Source organism: Uranotaenia lowii, chromosome 2 (genome assembly GCF_029784155.1).
Source record: "Uranotaenia lowii strain MFRU-FL chromosome 2, ASM2978415v1, whole genome shotgun sequence".
Classification (NCBI taxonomy): domain Eukaryota; kingdom Metazoa; phylum Arthropoda; class Insecta; order Diptera; family Culicidae; genus Uranotaenia; species Uranotaenia lowii.
Window position 1 is genome coordinate 340,412,756 of NC_073692.1, and position 21,133 is coordinate 340,433,888.

The window sequence follows — 21,133 nt, forward strand, 5'->3', positions numbered from 1 at the left end:
CTTCCCAGAAGCAACAATAAATCACTCTTCCAATATTTCACAGCACAAAATAGGGGAACATGCCCTATTATGCGCCACCTAAGCGAATTGCTGATTTTCTATGTATTCCACGTACAAATTGTGTTAAAAATGGGTGCAATCGTTGAAGAAAATTGTTTTCTACAAATGCCTATGATTTTTTATTACCCAAATTGCTATAGTTGCTTCAAAAACTTGATTTTTAAAAACCTTATTCAAAGCCACAGAACAAAACTGTGTTGCAAATACGCGCCGCCGTGTATTCAATACGCGCCTAGCAGCCAAACACACCCGAAAGCAGCCGAAGACCGAAAACACACCAATACTTACAGACACTTTGAATGAAAATAAAATCAAAATGGACTAATCAAAATTAAAAAAAAAATGAAAATTGATTTTTTGGGCTGAATTAACGCTCAAAATAAGGTTTTAGACTTTTTGTTCATTTTCAATGAAAATTGGCCTTTTTGAAAAATTAATGCTTTTTTCAGCCTACTACGATTGGCGCGTTATAACGAGCGCATGGGCCGTGATAAAACACACTCATAAAAAGCATACCATAGCGAGTTCGGTATAATTTTTTAGCATTAAATGGTAGTTTAGATTCTCCTCTAGCAATGTGTCAGAAAATATTGTCTTATTCGTTTTTCTCTGCTTGGTGACACCTTATTGAAAGTGTTTCAAAATTTAGATCGAAATGATGAAAAACCTAAATTGTGAAATTATCACGACACAGGAACATTTTAAGGAAAAATTCATACTTGCCATGACCAATCACAGCATTTAGAACAAATTGGTAATATTTTGCAGGCTTAAAATGCTTCAGATTCTTCAAAACAAGGGTGGCGCGTATTAGCCACATGGGGCGTTATATGAACTTTTCCCCTAACCACTTTTATGGATGGGTTTGCACTGGATTGTCTTTATTTCTTCCCGATCGCGGTACACAAAACCAAAATTTTCGGGTTATCGGCCCGACGGTATTTTACCCGGATGTAATGGCCGAACAAGAGTTTTCACACTCACTTTACCGAACTAGAGAACTCAATGTACGTCCGAACTAGCCGAGAGCTTCAACTCGAATGATTTTTGATGAATCTTGAAAGCAAAAAAATCATCTAGGGGAAAGGTTTCCTAAATGGGCCTATCGGGTTAAATGACCCTACGGCTGTTTGGCGAAATGACTGACTAGACAGCTTATCTGACCAATGCATTTTGAGAGTGATACGCTTAGAACATAAGGCAAGAAAGAATTTTATGAATTTATAAACTCAAAAAAATTTAAAAAATCATACAAGGTTTTGATACATTTTGATGTAATATTTCGACTTTTAAAAATTATACGTAAAGAAGTTTAAATCAAAAACTAGGATGGTTTTTGTTTCTTACTCAAATGAACTTAAGAAATTAAACATATTTCAGCTTTTGTGGACGTTTAATAATGATTATTTAATGGAATAATAGAGTGTTTTTGTATGCCCCCATCATGTTTGTAAAATGCCTCCATCCTAAAATATCAGGTTAAATAGAATAAATAAATGATTTTTATCACTGAACCTTCAAATCTAAGCTCTGAATGGTATCTTAAGAATGAATTGAAGATCTAAAGACAGATTTGATAAAGTTTTTCTCATGGATGAACTGCCTCCATAGTATGGCAACTTTAACTTTTGTTTTATTCCATAAAATTATAATAAACATAGATTTTTATAAAACTTCAGCTTTGTCGTACGGAAATTACTACTTTCTAGCAGTTTCAATGAAATTATACGGAAATATTGTCCAAAAAACAGAAATTTTGTTCAAAACATAAATAGGCGCATTTAGCCCGCACGGTTTGAGGTTCGGCATTTTAGACAACACTTACAATAAATTCGTTTTCTTGGAAACAGAAGAAAATTTTAACATAAAAATTACTGCATTGTATAGAAAACAGATGCCTGCACACGTGTATATGGTTTTTGTACACATATTCGACGAGATATTCGATTAAATCAGTGTTCTGCTTAATAGGCGCATATAGCCCGCTCCTCCCCTAATAGGATTTTCATACTATTTTGTTCATCAAATTAAGGATTACGTTTTGATGACAGCTTCAATATCACTGTCTTATTTTCCCCCATTCCAATCAGTTATCGGAAAGCGCTCCAAAAGTCGTCCCGCTTCCTGGAGATGATGTCCTTTTTCGGGCTCCGAGAATGGTCCATCGAGAGCGATAACATCCGGCGACTGAGGCAGCAACTTTCGGCCGAGGAAAGTCGTTGTCTGGAATTCGACATGGGTACCATCAATTGGACAGATTATTTTCGTAGCTACATTCCGGGGATCCGTCGCTACTGGTTCGGAGATCGAGTGGCCCGGATAGATTCTAAAATTTCACCTGCTAGCAGAAGGTAAGATTGTGTTGTTTTTGCTTTTTATCGGGTATAGGAACGTATTATTCGCACTCGTGTGATTTTTTCCCAAGAAAAATCCAATTTATTGGCTTGGAAAATATTATTTGGAGTGATGGAATGACACGTGTTAAGAAGATTTTGGATGGATGTTTGTTTAAATGGATTCCAGAAATTTGTTTTAGTTTTGTTAAAAATTTAATCTGTAATATTAAAGTTTATGTTGTTATTTGATTTGAACTCAATCAAACATTAAAATTATACGACGAACAACCCAAACAACTTGTTTATATTTTAAAATCCGTAGCAACGTTTTTCACACTATCGTTTTGTTTCTTTCACAGATTCTTTCAGATACAACGTCTTCTAAAGAAGCTCATCTGGATTTGGATCTGCGTTCGATGTTCCTGCTTGACGTCCAAATTTGTGCTGCAAAAGTTATTTGTGATGCTGATTGCTCTGTAGTTGAACATCTAGTAAACAAAGGAAGAGAGAATTTCACAATTACTTACCTTTAAATTAAAGTGAATGTATCCAACTTAATGGAATTTTGTTTGTCTACATGATAACAACCAACTCTGGGTCTGAAAGATAAGAACTGGTGCTGACTATAATAAACGAAAGCCGAAATGTCGTTTTCCCTATCCCTCAGCTCCCACTGCAATAAATTAATGGCCAGGTCATCATTCCACATTAACATTCAACACAGCGTACCTTATCGTCACATTTATTATATTTTTCTCATTTTCGGTTTCGTTTTCCTTCTTTCACTCAAAATCTCCGATGGAGACAGGACATATCGGTGGAACAACTTTCTCATCCTATTCTTAACGCTACAAACACGTCAGGATTGAATAAAACTTCAATAAATAAATGATCCTTCCGTATCATTCCGTGGTTTCGGTTTTATCCTAGCTCTCGCAAGCTGGGCGAGAAATACATATAAATATTTATCTGTTTTTTCTTCTGTTTTTCTGCAATTGATCAATCTTCATTCGAGAATAATTTGTACATTTGACTACTTGGTAAGCAGGAAAGCTGCCATGAAAAGCTGTGCTTTTCTCAGGTTCGTATACCAAAATGCAAGCTATCTTTGGTAGAGCCGGAACGCAATTGATGGACAATGCTATCATTAGAAAGCTTACTTGACTAACTGAAGGTTGCCGAAATTTTTGCAGCTCTTATCCGGGCTGCAATTTATAGAAAGACCTGGTATCCGGGAATTTGATTTCAAGGTTTTCAAATTTCAAATTAAGGCAATATACAGGCAAATTTAGCAAAACTCAGCAGTATATCAACAAAAATCAAGAAAAAAATGGATTTTTCTTTATTCCAAACCCAACGAAAGATTTTAAATGTAATTTAAGACTTCCAAAAAAATCTTTCATAATAATTTTAAATAAAACTCCCTCATTGAGTTTCGTTTTAGAGGAAAACATAAAAAAAAATTACAACACATTTAGTTTTTTTTATTTTTTACTTGCTGAGTAAAGTGATTAACTAGCCAGCAGATCGTGGCCTGAAGCATAGCATACTTGTCTTCTAAGCCAACGTTCATGAGATCGAATCCCGGTCGTGACATAATCTGGTACACATAGTATGATGAAGGTTGGCGGTTTCAGCATTAGTGAAATGCTAGCCGGGTATACCTTGGAATTGTACGCCTCAATGAAGCAGCACATGCATGTGGATGGATCTTTTCAAGGGAACTTAGATTGCACTTGAAGATCCTACCTAGATATGTGTGTGCTCGTAGTGCTACCGGTAAACAACTGTAACTTCAACCAATAGTGCAGGGGTGTCAAGTAGCATAGCAAAGTAAAAATAATAACGCGGGGTAATACCACAATAGATCAACTTAATGGTCGCAGTGGACTCTCTCCCCAACAGGAAAAAAAAGTGATTAACTCCGGGCAGAATCCGGTCATTTTTCAATGAAATCCGGGCAACAGGGCCATGACGGACTGTTCCTTAATTTTGAATTTAATATTCGGGTTAACTCGAAGAAAACCGGACAAACTGGACCCCTTAGTCTAACTCTAGGAGTTGCCAGATTGCCAAGCAAATCTGGGCTTTTTTGTCTAAAATCTGGCCAAACCCGGACATTTGATAATAACACTTTCAACCAAAAATCTGGGTAATATCCGGGAAAATTTTGCCAAAACCCAGAAATTACTCAACAAAAACCAAAAAGAAAAACACTTCAAACATTTTTTTTTTCATTGAAAAGCATCAGCAGATTTTGAATGATTTTTTTTTAATTCCAGAAAACCGGTCTTTGATATTTTTATGATATTTATTTTTGGACGCAAAAAAAAAGTAAATAAAAAACACAAATTGAGGTTTTTGTCTAATTTTACAAATAAATCCGAACAAAATCCAACCTTTTACAGTGAAATCCGGGCAACCTGGGTCGGACCGCATTTCTCCCAAATCTTGTGTTAAATATCCGGGCATGTCCAGGTAAAATCGGACAACTTTGCAAGCTTACTCTAAGATTGTTCGGCAAGAATTTTATCGCAAATACTGAGAAGGCATTAACAAAAAACGAACAAAAAAACTCAAAATTGAAAGATACAAATATACAATACATTTTTCAGCCATCGTGAATGTTCCGGTTATTTAACTAAATAATAAAAAAAATGTTGCGAAACCTGAAAATTTTTGAAAATAAATTAAAGAAGAATCTGTAGAAAATATCTACAAGAGAAGTTTAATGCACCATTTTAAACGATTCGGTCATCAATTTTGTGTCAGGGGTCGGCAAACTGTTGAAACCATGAAATTCGAAACGAAAACAAATTTCTACTGAAATTGTCGCCCAGATTTTAAGCAAATGAGCAATAGATATAGCAAACAGCATTTTATATGAAAATTTTGCGATGTGACTTTTTTTGAAAGTTTGCCGAAATCACAGAAAAATCTGTAATTTCACCGAGTTTTGAGGAAATTTTTGGAAAGTCACAGTTATTATAGAATTTCAAGAAAAATTTCCATGTTTTGCTTACGCAAAGAAAGGGGGTCACAACAGTCAAAAACATTATGGCTCGCTTGACGAAAGGGTATTTCTATCATGGACACCCGAATTTATGCTATTTTTATTTTTTCCAAGATTCAAATTTTCATGAAGAAATACATCATTTGTTATTCGCTGGCCTGAAAGTTTGGTGAAGTTCTCGCCAAAATGCTCATATTCTGCAGTGATACGACTGATCTTACCTTTATTCAGTTATTACTGGTCGTATATGAGTTGAGAAGTTCTTGGATAATCTTGTGAAGTTCGACTTATTAATCGTAACTAGGAGGTCGTCTGGTAATATAAGGGTTGAATAGAAGTTATAATAAATTATAATTTCTGAGAATTTTTGAATCTCAATAACCCGTAAATCAAGGTGCAAAAAGTTCACTAGAAAGAGATTGTTTTTCTGATTTCAAAACGAAATCTGATCCTGATTGTGATCCCAATCTGAAACCTGATCCTGAATTCCGATCTGGGGCTTGATTCTGATACCTATATAAATCCTTATTTTATTCCTTTTTCTGAACCTTACCAGAAATTTGATGTTGTATGAACCCAATTAGGATCCTGTTTTTTAAACTTGATTAAGATCATGATCATGATGTTCAACCTGATCACGACTTGATCCGTATCCGTATATTGGCCTAAATCTAATCCTAAACTATATTTTGATCCTTTTTACAAAGTTGTTCCTGATATTGATTCCGACGTTCTCCTTACCATGAAACATCCAACTTCTTTTCTGGATCATGAAGCCTGATTCTGATCCTGAAAACCACATTTCAATAATGATCTGGAAACTGAATGGATCTTGGATAGTGATCGAGAAAACTATCTCTGATTCTGGATCCTGAATTTTAATATTGTTTCGTTCATTTTGATTGTACTCTTGGTTCAGGATCTTGACCCCATAAACTGATTTTGGAATTTGAATCCTGTAGTTCAATCAAATGTTATTAATTCGTCTTGGTACCAGACATGCACATTAAGGACCGCGAAGAATTGTAAGCTGGGAAACAATTAAATTTGGCATTCTATATCTAAAAAGTAACTGGACCAAAACCTAAGAATTTTAATTATGCTGCTTAAAATAGCACGCTAGCGGCCAGCGAAAAAACGAAATATCTCGTAGCTGGTCCGCAATGTGTTCAAATCGCAAGGCTACATACTCGCACTTTGCCATATTTGCAGATCGATTCCATTTCGTTAATCTCGAACTGTAATCAAGGTTGCCAAAGTGCCTGGTTTTTAGGGATTGCCTGATTTCTGTAGGCCCTGATAACATGACCTCTGTTTTCCCTGGTTTTTTGGAAATAAGCCTGATTTTCCCTGATTTTCTTGAATATGATGGAAAATGAGTAGTACGGAAAGGCATTCCCAAGTAACATTTAAAGTTTTATAGCAGGCTACGAGATAAAGTTTTGGTTTTATAAGGGATTTGAGGAGTCTTATAGAACTATCGATGTTACTTGGGATTATTGACATAAGTGGAGGTCTAAATGTGGATTGATAACCAAAAACAAAAAATGGTTCCCGCTTTGACCGAAATTTCCGTTTAACCATTTTTATTTCGCATGTCACTGAATTTTGAAAAAAAAAAATTGGCAACCCTGACTTCCATGATACTATCGATAGGTTCAACTTGGAAAGCATCAGTAAATAAGCTTCGGATAAATCATTCAAGTTAACTGCAATCAAAGGAAACATCAGCAAAACGAACCTGCGTTGCCAGATCTATGGATTTTTCGAAGATTTTCGGATTTTGAGCACTTCTGCGGATCTATGGATGGATGTTCGAAACCCTCGCATTTAGTTTTCCCTACGAATTTTATACGGATTATCGAAAATTGTCAGGGAATACGTATAAACGAAAGGTCATCAAGATCAAAATCAGTACCAAAATTTTTCGTTTTTCGCCAAACCTATGGATTTGAGAGCTTTGCAATCTGGCAACGCTGAAACGAACGTACAGTTCTGCGAATTCAAAATTCAAACTCGTATTCCTTCGGCAGCCGAACACATCAATCGGACAACGCAGCGGGGCGTGGCTAAAAGTGGACAAGAGAACGGGAGATGATCAATGCTGAACTGTTCTCTTCGTTTTGTGCGCATTGACGTTATTGCGAGTAAGATAAAATCAATCTGCTTATTGCGCGTTGAAATCGAGAGGAATCAGCATAACGATTTTTCCCGAAGCAAGATTACGCACGTCTGCTTGGTACAATTTCAAACCTGGAAATTATCAAATTTTCGAAGGTATTACAGAAACATGAGGTATCAAAGAATGAAAGAATCATGAATTTTTGGAAAAAAGGTACAACGGCTCACCGACGAGACTTGAACCCGATATTTACGCTTCAGTACGACGCCGGCGGGCTACCCAATTCCACCTCGGTGAACGAGAAATGAAATTTTAATCTTAACTGATGGATTTCTAAATTTCTTAACGCCTATTCATCAACACTGAGTATAATTGACAAAATCTGACGAATGTTTCGAATTCCGGTCGCCAAACTCTTTAAGAGTTAGTTATTTAATCATAAAAAATGGTCTTCCAGGAAGACTCTTCCCCTGTGTGATTTAAGAATTTTATATATAGGTAAAAATGGAGGCGTTTTCCCAGCTAACGTGAAATCGTAATAGAAATGATAATCTAAATCGAATATTTAGACATTTTTAATAACCACCGTAAACAAGTTGGTATTGAGTGATTTTCTATCATTCATTTACAACAAGCTTTGCCCAAAAAAAGTTGAATCGGATAGCAGTTTAGTCAATTCGTAAATATGTCTCCAAATAGTTGAGAATAAGCTAATTCGACATTTACGATTTGAGTAAGGGGGCATCCATAAATTACGTAACGCTCCTAGGGGGGGGGGGAGGGAGTAAGCTCGAGCGTGACAAATTGTGACATAGGGGAGGGGGGGAGGTATGCTCATCGTTACGTAACGATTTTTTTTATTAAAAATTTTAGTTCACTTAATCGCAGCTATTTTGATGTCATACAATTGTTGCAGAATGATAAACAAACCAAAATAAGCTTAAAATGTGTAAGCTTCAACAAGATTGAAACTGATTTGTAACCTTTCGTCTTTAAAGATTCTAAGACAGACTCCGACATGTGTATGGAATATCCGTGAAATATCCGTTGGAAATCGAATATTAGAGACATTTACAGAGTTCAATACAAACTTTTTAGATTATATTTTACAATTTTTTCTCACCGCCGAATATTACTAAATGGAGCAAATTTTGCATAAAAAGTTATGCTCCTTAAACAAAATAAAGGATACAAGGTAGATCATCAGTGAACAATCACAGAGCAACTTGTAATAAGACAATTAATTATTTATTTTATTAGAAAGTTATCATCAATAAGAAGCGATTTGGACAGATATTATTTCCGTTTTGAGGAACGTTAAATAAATGTATGTTAAAATCTTTTTTTGATTTTTGAAAATCAGTATTTTAAACATAAGAACTTGGGGTGGTGGGGGGGGGGTAATTGTTGGCGTTACGTAATTTTCATAGGGGGGTACGTCGAAGCGTTACGATTTGTGACATACGGGGGGGAGGGGGTCAAAAAAGTGCAATTTTTGCGTTACGTAATTTATGGATGACGCCTAAACTGATTTACGATAAATGGGCGATCCTTCCTTCTTTCTTCCTTTGACCGGTTCGTGAACAGAAAATCTTACATATAGAGCTATAGCGCGAATCATTTCAGTTGGCATCGTGGTAAGACACCAGACAGACATCTCGGAGGCTGGAGTTCAAATCCCGGTCGGGGAAATTTTTTTTTTGTTTTATTCAAATTACTTCAAATCGTATATTTTGCTTTTTGTGGGGAAATCGAATCGTTAAAATCTTGTCATTGTAGATATATCGCCTCCACTTTTATAGCTATATGCTATTTTGGTAAGTTTTATACAATCTTTTCCTCTGGTATATTCGTTTGATTAATTCTTTTGTTCCTGCGATATACCCTCTTGAATGTTTGCTGGGTTATTTCTAACACCATAATAACGTATAAACGGGCGGTCGGAATGAGGTGAAAATTCGTATCCGAGGAATTTTCTAGACAGAAATGGTTTATATAAAAGCCTCAAGAATGTCACTTTTTATGGAAGAGAGCAAAATCAGCTTGAAGAACTTAACAAAAACAACTCGAACTATTTTATGACGATTTTCATGAAAATTGAAGTTAAAGACGTGTAGATTATTATAACGATTTATTAAGTGAAAGGTAACGTTAACCGGGTCAGCAAGTTATTGATTATAATGTGCAGGGTTTGAAAATTAAGCTCATTGCTCAATTATTTCATAGCTCCGCTCACAAAGCAATCGACGAAGCTCATCGTTTTTGTCTCCGGAGCTTCGTATTTCTGAGCTCTAATTTGCAAGAAACCTTAGCTCTTTTCTTGGTTCGTGAGTCCGCTAGTTCATGCATCCAGAGGAGCTTGAGTTTGTTGAGCAACGCCTGATTTTTTTGTACACAAGTAATGAAAGGGCTCGTTGCGAGTATTATTAAAATGATTGTTAGAGAGTTTTAGTTACTATAAAAAGTTACCAGCACTAGCAAAGATGAGATAGTAAAATTTCGAAACTTTCGGGAGAAACACCAAATGAAAGGGTTTGTTGCGACGATTATTAAAATGAATCGCCCGAGAATTTCGAAATTTTACTTTTTCATGCTTACTAGTGCTGGTAACTTTAACTAGTTGCTAGAAATTTCTAACATTCATTTTAATAATCCTCGCAACAAGCCCTTTCATTTGGCGTATTTCCCGAAAATTTCGATATTTTACTATTTCATAGTAACTAATGCTGGTAACTTTTACCAGTTACTAGAATTTTCTAGCATTCATTTTAACAATCCTCGCTATAAGCCCTTTCATTTGGTATTTCTCCCGGAAATTTCGAAATTTTATTATTTAATAGTTACTAGTGCTGGTAACGTTTACTAGTTACTAGAACTCTCTAACATTCATTTTAATAATCCTCGCAACAAGCCCTTTCATCGTTACTGGTGCCTAAAGAAAGCAGGCGTTGGCTCGAACAGCACCACAATAGCAAAGTTCTTCCATACACATCCTTTGGCTTAAGCGTTCCAATTTTGCTGAACAAGCAAGCTCAAGAAATTTCGGGTCCTTGAGCTAACATACTCAAAGAAAAATGCAAAACCTTCTCTCTTAGAGCCAGAAGAGATAGAGCTTAACTCGAGCATTTATTGGTGAGCGGATACTGGCTCGCAGCTTCCTTCGCACACGAGCTTCAAGAGCGTTGATGCTCAACCGCTTGAGCAAGAGCATTTCAATCCCTGATAATGTGTTAACAGATTATCACCGCTTGTTTATGATTTATTTGAATGATTAATGGCATTTTGGTAAACTATGCATTCTAATAGGAAGAATAGTGTTGAAAATAAGCCAAGAGCGTGATTTGAGAAAACTTCTTGCCGCACAAGACCATTTGTCCCGCACCGTATCATTGTCTAGAACAGGGGTTTTCAGATCGTGCTCCGCGGAGCACTTGGTGCGAAAGCTATAGTTCAAAATACTGCTGGAATCGTTGCCAAGATCAAAGAAAAGACCAAAAGCTGCGGTAGTAGTCATTACAGCCTTCATCGACACGCACTCGCTATGAGGAAACTATCATCATCTTTGAAGGAAGTCTTGGCCGAAAGCGTAAAAATAATCAACTTTATTAGGGCTCGACCGAAAAATTCAGGGTTATTCAAGGCGTTGTGCAAAGGGATGGTGAGCCAACATTCCACGCTACTAAGTAATTCATACCGAAGATCGCTGGTTAGCTCGTAGAAAAACTTTATCGCACCTGTTTGAATTAAGAATGACTCCAGTATTTCAATGCAAGGTAAAGAATAACAATCTTCGATTAAATTGGCAAAATCATGACCATTGAGAGAAAAATCAAATTTTGGGCAGAATCGCTCAAAAAGCGCAACCTGAACAGCTTTCCGAATTTAAGAAGCATTCAATCAGAAATAACCTTGAAGTTATCATCCGAAAATTTCCAAGAATTATGACAATCATGACACTTTTCGTTGATAAATTTATTTTTGTATTCCTTGGTGTAAACTTCAAATAACAAGCTCTAATGTCTGATGTCTAATGAAATCATTTACAATTACGATTAAAATGTTTTGTCGCAGGATCTGTTGAACAGCTTCCAGAAAATAATCCTCGAAGAATATCATAAAATAATAAAAAGATCGAAGACTTTAAATGCGTGGAAAAGCCTATTTTTATGATTAGATATGACATTGGAATCAAAGCTTCAGGAAAGATTCGTATCCAAAAAGTCGTTGGAAGAGTATTGGTGTCAACTGAGAAATAAATTTTAAATTTTGTCCGATAAAGCAAAACTTATTCTTTTGCCGTTTTTCACAACTTGTCCATGTGAGTCTGCATTTTCCACATAAATCGCAACGAAGACAAAATACCGAGCCCGACTAAACGCGGAACAAGACGTCAGGCTACAACTGACACAAATTTAACCAAACTTGTTACAGCTTAGATTCGAAGTAAGCGTATTTGTTCTATTGAAATCATTAATTTTTGATGACACATATTTTGCCTATAAAAACAAGACGATTCTAAGATTAACCATTCATTTCTGATTTTATTGACTACGATGGCAAAACACATCTTATTTAAACGATAAATATCATCAAGTTTTCAATACTCGGGTTTATCATTCTTTCAAAAATGTAGGTGCTCCGCCAAAATTTTTGGTTTTAAAAAGTGCTCCGCCGAGCAAATGATCTGAACACCCCTGGTCTAGAAGAAGCAAAGTCGATAGGCTGACTTTGCATTGATCTCTACAATGATACTTGGATGGATCAAAGCACGTGTTTTTTGTACGTCCGATCATCCGAAGTTTTTAAAAGTCAAATACGATTAAAAATCTACTGATAAATTTGGATGAAGAAAAAAAAATTTCTTGATTTTTGATGAGTGATTCTTAGGTTTTGACCAAATTTCACCAGTTTTTTTTGACATATAAAATGCCTGGATTTTGTCAGGTTTGTAGAAAATAGCCCGGATTTGCACGACTCAGATACGTGCTGAAAAAAATCCAGCAACCTTCTAATGTATCTTCTTTGAAAAATATTTTGGCTTATGCAGAACGGATGATTTCTAAAAAGATTCTAAGGAAATGGAAAATGGAACTTATGTCTTGATTCTTAAGTTTAAAAAAAAATGAGAAATTTTTTTAGTCGTTTCGAATCCAATTTACTACTACCTGTGCCCTTCACAGCTAAGACTTTTTGCAACTCATCAAATGCGTTCCGGCTCCAGATGATATCGTAAAACCTCACGAACATTAGCTAATTAATTGTACGCCGTCTTAAAATTTTGTAAATCGTTACAGTAAATATGAAACCGATCCGAATTTGACCCAGCACCTTTACCAGGGGGGCGGCTGCTAGTTCGTTGTGTAAATTCCTGTCTGGTGTCGTTGAGATCACAGTCAAGCTGCCTTTGGTTACAGGAGGGGGGCATCACCTCATCGTCGTCATCCTCGTTGTCATCCACACTATCAGGATGGGGATGTTCCAGGCTGATTGGTTCCAGCCGATCCCCATCCCGAACACAGTCATCTTCCGTGTCCAAAATCAACAAGTCATTCGATCCGGCATTATTTAATCTTCGCTCACCACAACTTGGCGTCGACTGATATCGACAGTCCCGATTCCGGTCCCTGGAATAGGGCAGTAAATCATCCGGCTGAGGCCCGCAGCTATCGTCTAGCAATTTGGCTCTGGGTGACGAGGACGAGGTACACCCGACGGTTGCTTCCGTCTGGCGGCAGGGACACATTTTCGGTTCCCATCGGAGATTAGACAACTTTTTGCCGTCTCCCGGTCCCGAGCAGCCAGTTTCCGAAGCATAAGAGTTAATAAGATTAGTCGTTTTGAACTGCTGCTGTTGCTGCGTCGAAACCGGATTGTGATTCTGGTGATACTGATAACCGCTGCTGCCATTCCCAAATAAACCGCCGGCTCCGCTCAAAGGTCGCCCCAGTCCTCCACCGATTCCCCCGATTCCAGCACCTCCCCCACAACTACCGGTGTTGTTGATATTATGGTGCAGCTTGTTGCGTATCGAGGAGGTGGCGTAATTCGACCGAACAGAACTGACGCGCGTAAACATCGATAGGGTTTTGTCGGTCGAATGATCGTGATGATGGTAGTTGCTGCCCCCTCGACCGGATCCGGAAGCGCCGAAGCAACAGCAGCCCCGGAATGGGTACCGTTTGCGGAACTCCCGTTTGAATTTTTCCTGCAAGTAAATTGGAAAGAGAAGAACGTAGACAGATACATGTAGTAGGTCCGATAAGCACAAACATATGAGACACCAGTCGGAGGTGTGTGGTCGGATTTATCAAAGGATTATTCCCATATTGCGATGAAGTTTGTAGGGAATGAGATAGAAAACAAGCGAGTCTTGTTGTGGTTGAACGTTGCACAACTTTTGCTTGTTTGTTTCAATTAAAGTATGGAACAGCAAATAACATGAACGAACAATCCGAACTTTGTTTAGATGACTAGATCATATTTCTACTTGTTACCGTCATTTTTTGAGATCATATTTGCCATAATTTAGTTTTTTCTGATGGAACAAAATGAGTGTAGGATTAAAGTTTGATAAAATTGTACAGAATTCCATGTAACTTAAAAAACTAAAATCAGAATTATAATCAAGTGAGATGCAACATGATTTTAATTAAAATTCGTGGCAAACTTTTCTAGGTAGCGGAGATAAGGGCATAATGCCCACATTAAGATGGACGTTTATTTAACCGTAGAAATCAGCTACAATATGTGAGTTACATCATTGTTTCGTGTTCAGACACCATAAAACTCTACTTACAATTTGGCTGAAACTTAAAAAAGCATAAAAAAACGTTTAAAATGCATTTTAAATTTTTTTGCCCAAAGTTTAAATGAGCATTTTCTGCCGTAGAATCTATCAACGAGTTCAACTTGATGAATTCAACTGAATTATAAATATAGCTACAGCTTGACTAGTTCCATGTTTAATCTGGCGATTTGGCTTAATGGAAATGTGTCGGAGGGCTGACGAATGGTAGATAATGTGCACCTGAAGACCCCATACACCCAGCCTTCGGGTAGTAGTCATATCACCTCTTGTTCTACAACTCCGACTCTCTACCTCTCCGTGGTGCTCGCTGAGGTGCTAGCAACCTTAGTGGAGATAGGGTATCCAGACCCCGGTCCTCCTGCGAGATAGTGGGGTTAGCTGCGGGCCTTGCGAGCCCGTGACTGATATAAAAAACAGCAACGAACGAGAATGAACAAGAAATTCGGATGGAAATCGGCAAAGACACACATGACGAAAAGAGACTACCCAAGTAAACATGAGCACTAAGCTAGCAGTTATCACTTCCATCTGTACCGTTGAGCCGTCAACACGTACGCCGGAGCATCGTATCGTTGCTGTGTACCTGCAGGAACATTTTTACATTATTTATTTTTTCCTTACCTGGTTTTCAATCAGCACTTTTCAGTGCTAAAATTATTTTTATTTTCATTTATTCATATTTTTCTCTTTTCTTTCCAGCATGGGGAAGTCTTCGGCCGGTTCAAGGGCCGGAAGAAAACGGATTGCCGAACCTAATTCAGGTCCATCGCCCAAAAAAGTTGAAATTTCCAATTCATTCGATGTCCTTCATAACATTGGTGATGAGGAAATATTCATATTTAATTCTGATAAGAGTACTAAGAAACCTTCTTCTTCTTATACTCTTAAAAACGAAAAGGTTCCTCCAATTACGGTCACGATTCCTGACTTCAATGCCTTTCGGGAAGAAATCGTCACTTCCGTCAAGGATGTGAAGATTTCTTTTCAGATCGGTCGAAGGGGAACTGCTCGTATTTTGGCGGAATCTTTCAATGATTTTCAAAAATTTTTAAATTATTTGAATAATAAAAAACATCAATTTTTTACTTACGACACTAGAAGTGATCGTCCATTTAAAGTTGTACTTCGTGGTCTCACCGGCGATCAGACACCGAACCTTTTCGAAAATCTTCAATCAATTTCCTTCAAAATATTACGCAATGTCGTCGTTGTCAAGCTTTTTGTCACGGCACTAAAAATTGTAAAATGAATGCCAGATGCATGCTTTGCGGCTCATTCGATCATGAAAAATCTAAATGCCTTTTTGGTGGTGATAAGCCACAAACAGAATTTCTCAAGTGTGCAAATTGCGCAGGTAATCATTCCTCGAATTCTCTAGACTGTCCCATCAGGGCAAAAATTATTGCTTCTAGGAAAAATCCCAAAGTTTCCAGAAAAGTTTCTTCTCCTCCTTCCTCTTTTTCGTCTTCACACGTCGGGCCGGCAAACAACCTGCCTGTTCGCGGTCAGCCCCGGCCTACATTGGAATCACAGCTGGGTAATACCCGAAGTGATTTTAATGTTACCTGTGCTGAATCTGCGCCACAGACTCGTTGTTTATCGTTTTCAGAGGTGGTTGAAAATGGGTTTCCTTCTTCAGGTTTAGCTAATAAAAATGGGAAAAAACCAAGTCTCAACGTTCATGCGAAGGCTTGGGAAAGTCCCCGAAATTCAAATTCAAATACTTGTTCTTCTCCTTCATTTTCTGATCCTAACAATTTTGTTGATTTGGGTGAGATTACTGAGGAAAAATTAAAATTTTTGCATCCAAATTTGATGGAAATGATGCAACTTATGTTGAAAGCAAATTCAATGTTTGAAGCTTTCCAAACTTCTTTTAATTATGCTAACAAAATTATTATGACTTTACGATTCCCTCATGGATCCAAATAGATGTTTAAATATTATGAATTGGAATGCTAGATCTTTGCTGGCTAACCAAGATGAATTCTTTTTATTTTTGAAAACTCAAAACATACATATTGCTGCCATCACTGAAACTTTTTTAAAGCCAGACAATAACTTGAAAAGCAATGCTTTCTTTAAAATTTTGCGAAATGATCGACGTGATCGACAAGGTGGGGGTGTAGCTATTGTCATCAATAGTCGTCTCAAATTTAGACTTCTCCCTTCTTTCAATACAAAAGTCTTAGAAACAATTGGAATTGAATTAGAAACTTCTATGGGGGAAATTTTAATTCTTGCCGCATATTTTCCTTTTCAATGCAGCGGTGAACAGAAAAATTTTTTGAAGGGAGATTTACAAAAACTCACCAGAAATAAATCTATTTTTTTTATTATTGGTGACTTTAATGCAAACATCGATCTTGGAATAACATTTCATCAAATTCAAATGGGAATATTTTGATTAATGACTGCTCTGCAGGTTATTACACTGTTGAATTTCCTAATGGGCATACTTGTTTCTCTTCGATTAGAAATCCTTCCACAATTGATTTGGTTCTAACGGATTTAGGCGAGCATTGTAGTCAATTAGTTACTCATGCGGACCTTGATTCAGACCACCTTCCAGTAACTTTTTCTCTATCCCAAAATCTCATTGAAAACCCTTTAAAATCAACTTTTAATTTTCAAAAAGCTGACTGTGAGCGATATAGGAATTTTATTGAACGTAATTTGAATGTAAACGTTCCACTTAATTCAATAGAAGATATTGATTTGGCTGTAGAAAATTTGACAACTTCAATAGTCAATGCTAAAGCCGCTTCAATACCCAAAGTTAAACATAAATTTAATCAACCTTTAATCGATGATGATCTTCAGTTTTTGATACGACTGAAAAACATCCGTCGACGCCAATATCAACGTACTAGGGATCCTTATTTGAAATTAATTTATTGCGACCTTCAAAAAGAGATCAAACGTCGTTTAAATTTCATCCGTAATGAAAATTTTGCCAAAGCAGTAGAGGACATAAAACCCTACTCAAAGCCATTTTGGAAATTAGCTAAAACTCTGAAAAAGCCCCAGAAGCCAATTCCTACTTTGAAAGATGGGGATAAACTTCTTTTAACGAATGCAGAAAAAGCTCAAAAATTGGCCCAACAATTTGAGTCTGCTCATGATTTTAATTTAAACGTTGTAAGTCCAATTGATGCTCAAATTTCCCTTGAATTTGATGATATTCTTTCTAAACAAAATGTATTTGAAAGTTCTTATGAGACAAATATTGATGAACTTAAATTGATTTGCAAAAAATTTAAAAATATGAAAGCTCCGGGGGAAGATGGGATTTTCTATATTCTTATTAAAAAGTTGCCTGAAAGCACTTTGAATTTTTTAGTTAAAATCTTCGATAAATGTTTTCACTTGGCTTATTTTCCAAATAAATGGAAAAATGCCAAAGTAACTCCAATTTTGAAACCTGGAAAAAGTGCTTCAGAGCCTTCAAGTTATCGACCAATTAGTTTGCTCCCTTCTTTGAGTAAACTATTTGAGAGAGTTATTTTGAATAGAATGATGATTCACATTAATCAGAATTCTATTTTCCCTGATGAACAATTTGGTTTTCGTCATGGACATTCTACTACACATCAACTTTTGAGTGTAACTAATATGATTAATGCTAGCAAATCTGAAGGTTATTCAACTGGTGTTGCTCTTCTTGATATTGAAAAAGCTTTTGACAGTGTTTGGCACAAAGGTTTAGTAGCAAAATTAGCTCGATTTGATTTTCCTGTATATCTCACCAAAATTATTCAAAATTATTTGACTAGCCGAACCTTACAAGTAAGCTATCAAAATTCATGCTCTGAAAGGACACTGATTAGAGCTGGTGTCCTTCAGGGTAGTATACTTGGGCCAATCTTATACAATATTTTTACTTCTGATCTTCCTGATGTACCAGAAGGAAAAGGTAGAAGATTATTTGCTGATGATACTTTGCTTTCAGCCAAAGGTCGGAATTTACGGGTGGTACGCAGTAGATTGCAATAAAATTTAAATTCCTTTTTGCATTACTTGAAAATGTGGAAAATTTCTCCTAACGCTTCCAAAACTCAACTTACTTTATTTCCCCATAAGCCAAGAGCTAAATTTTTAAAACCTAATGAAAATCATTCCATAACTTTTAATGGGATTTCATTAGAATGGTCTGATCACGTGAAGTACTTGGGACTTACACTTGATCGGAATCTTACTTTTAAAAATCACATTGAAGATATTCAATCTAAATGTAATAAATACACTAAATCTCTTTATTCTCTCATTAACAGGAAATCCCGACTGTGCCTGAAAAATAAGATGCTTATTTATAAGCAGATATTCCGACCAGCGATAATGTATGCAGTTCCGATTTGGTCTAGATGCTGCGCGACGAGGAAAAAAGCCATCCAGAGGATTCAGAACAAGGTTCTGAAAATGATTTTGCGGCTTCCACCTTGGCACAGCACCGAAGATCTTCATCGGATTGCGGGCATTGAATCGATCGAAGAGATGGCCAACAAAATCATCTCCAATTTTAGAGGCAAATCGATGCAGTCTTCCATCGCAGAGATTCGTTCTCTTTATAATTATGTAGTTTAATTTTAATATAGTGTTTAGTTTTAAGTTTAAAATATTTTTGCCATTACAGGATGTTCTACATTAAATACTTAATTGCGCTAAGCATATTTAAATTCTTATAAATAAATTTTTAATATCTAGTTAACTATAGGGCTCTGAACAGTTCATTATTGAGCTGAACACCTAATTTAATGTAATAATGTAATATAAATGTAATGATGAATTGATACAAATAAAGACATATTTAAAAAAAAAAAAAAAAAAAAGCTAGCAGTTAATTTCGCCAAATCTTGCAAATAAAGCTTAAAAAGAGCAGAGAAGCTCTAAAGCTGTTTTGGATAGCATTAGTGTAGCATTCGGTAGCGATTGGAAACTTGTAACATGGAACTGCCGATCTTTAAATTTTGTGGGCAGTACCATCGTGCTCTCCAACGAATTGAAGAGCCGCATGTTCAACATCGTAGCGCTGCAGGAGGTATGCTGAAAGGGCTCCACGGTACGAACGTACCCAGATGGTCGTTCCATTTACCAGAGCTGAGGCAACACACACGAGTTTGGAACAGCTTTTATAGTGATGAAAAGCGCGTGATCGGGTGGTGGCCGAATGACCCACGAATGTGCCAGTTGAGATTCAAAATCCGATTCTTCAACATCAGCATCATCAACGTGCACAGCCAGCCCTCACCTCGGAAGTACCGGTTACGAATATGACGAATTATAGGCGCAGCTGGAACATGATATCAAGATCGTCATCGGGTCTAAGGTCGGCCAGAAAGAGGAATTCAAGCCGACAAGTGGAAGGTTCAGTGCGCACCAGCTGACCAACGAAATCAGCCTCAGACTAATTAATTTCGCTGCATCCAAACGAATGGCCGTACGTTTAGTACCTTTTTCCAGCACCGCCTTCCACACAAGTACACCTGGAGATCACCGTACAAAACGCAATCACAGATCGACCACGTAGCAACCGACATTTCTCGGACATCATGGACGTCAGATCACGTCGAGGCGCCAAAATCGAGTCAGACCATTATCTGGTGATGGTACACATGCGCCCAAAACTCTCCGTAGTGAACAACATACGAAACCGACGCCCGCCTCGGTTAAATATCGCATGACTGAAGCAATCGGGTATCGCGGCAGACTACTCGAAATCGTTTGAAGCAGCGGTGCCGGAAGAGCGCTAAATTCACAAAGTCCCTCTTGAGAACTGTTGTGATATTATCAAAACAGCAATTAACAGCGTCGCAGAGAACGTCTTCGGTCATTTGGACAGGTTCGACGAGAAGTGTAGGAGAGTGATGGATGTAGAGGATGTCGCGCGGGCGGCAGTAGTGCAAATAAGTATTCGTCGAAATGTGGATAATCATCGACTGCGAAAGAGGCAGCGAGTCCGAATTTTCCAGAAAAGCCGTCTGGAGCAGCTGCATCGTTCCCAAGAAACACAAAAGTTCTAACAGAAACTCAACGCATCCCGCAAAGGCATCGTGTCGCAAGCCGAAATGTGCCGGGATAAGGACGGGGGCATCCTGACGGACAATCGTGAGGTTATCAAAAGGTGGAAGCAGCACTTCGATGAACACCCAAACGGCGCACATGCAGGAGACCAAGACGGTGGGGAAAGATACATCGCTGGCGTGGAAAACAACGTAATGTCTGTTCAATGAAATCTAGTCGAAACGGATCGAAACAAGTAGAAAAAGATTGACAGTGTATCATCGGTCTCTTTCCAATTGACTTCGACCGGTTTCTACCAGGTCGAAACGAATCCTGCTGCCGAGCTGGATTGGTTTCGACTAGTTTCTACTTGCTCCATTGAACAACGACCTAACTAGTTTCGACCAAAACATTGGCGCGTTGAACATCTACCTGTTGACAGAAACCAGTTGAAACCGATTTCGACCAACCATTGAACGAAGCTGTAGAAGAGCCACTACCAACGATGAGTGAAGTTAAGGAAGCCATTCGCCAGCTGAATAGAAACAAGTTGACTGAGATGGATGGCATCGCAGCTGAACTCATCAAAATGGGATCTGGGAAACAGAATAGCTACCGGAGGAGTAATAAGAGGGGGTAATATACCCCATCTACAAGAAGGGCGATAAAATGGACTGTTAGAGCGAATGATAACTGTCCTCAATGCCGCCTACAAAGTGCCTAACGCCACAATCAACTAGATTCGTAGGAAGTCATCAGGCCAGATTAATGTAGGGACGGTCTACGACGGACCA

At 37.5% G+C, this 21,133-nt stretch overlaps 2 protein-coding genes across 4 annotated transcripts in view; one reads left to right on the forward strand and one right to left on the reverse strand.

The window, feature by feature from the left end:
- The window catches only part of LOC129743029 (fatty acyl-CoA reductase wat-like), a 52,934-nt gene extending 50,011 nt beyond the window's left edge, over positions 1–2,923 (forward strand). The window contains exons 8-9 of the mRNA XM_055734972.1: positions 2,151–2,411; positions 2,756–2,923. Coding sequence (XP_055590947.1) covers positions 2,151–2,411; positions 2,756–2,876 — 382 coding nt within the window. The 3' untranslated portion in view covers positions 2,877–2,923. The remainder of the gene's footprint in view (positions 1–2,150; positions 2,412–2,755) is intronic.
- A 211-nt stretch (positions 2,924–3,134) lies between these two features.
- Positions 3,135–21,133, reverse strand: part of LOC129746986 (substance-P receptor-like) — a 191,941-nt gene continuing 173,942 nt past the window's right edge. For all 3 annotated transcript variants that reach the window (XM_055740991.1, XM_055740989.1, XM_055740990.1), the window contains exon 9: positions 3,135–13,736. In XM_055740991.1, the coding sequence (XP_055596966.1) occupies positions 12,786–13,736 (951 nt within the window). In that variant the 3' untranslated portion in view covers positions 3,135–12,785. The remainder of the gene's footprint in view (positions 13,737–21,133) is intronic.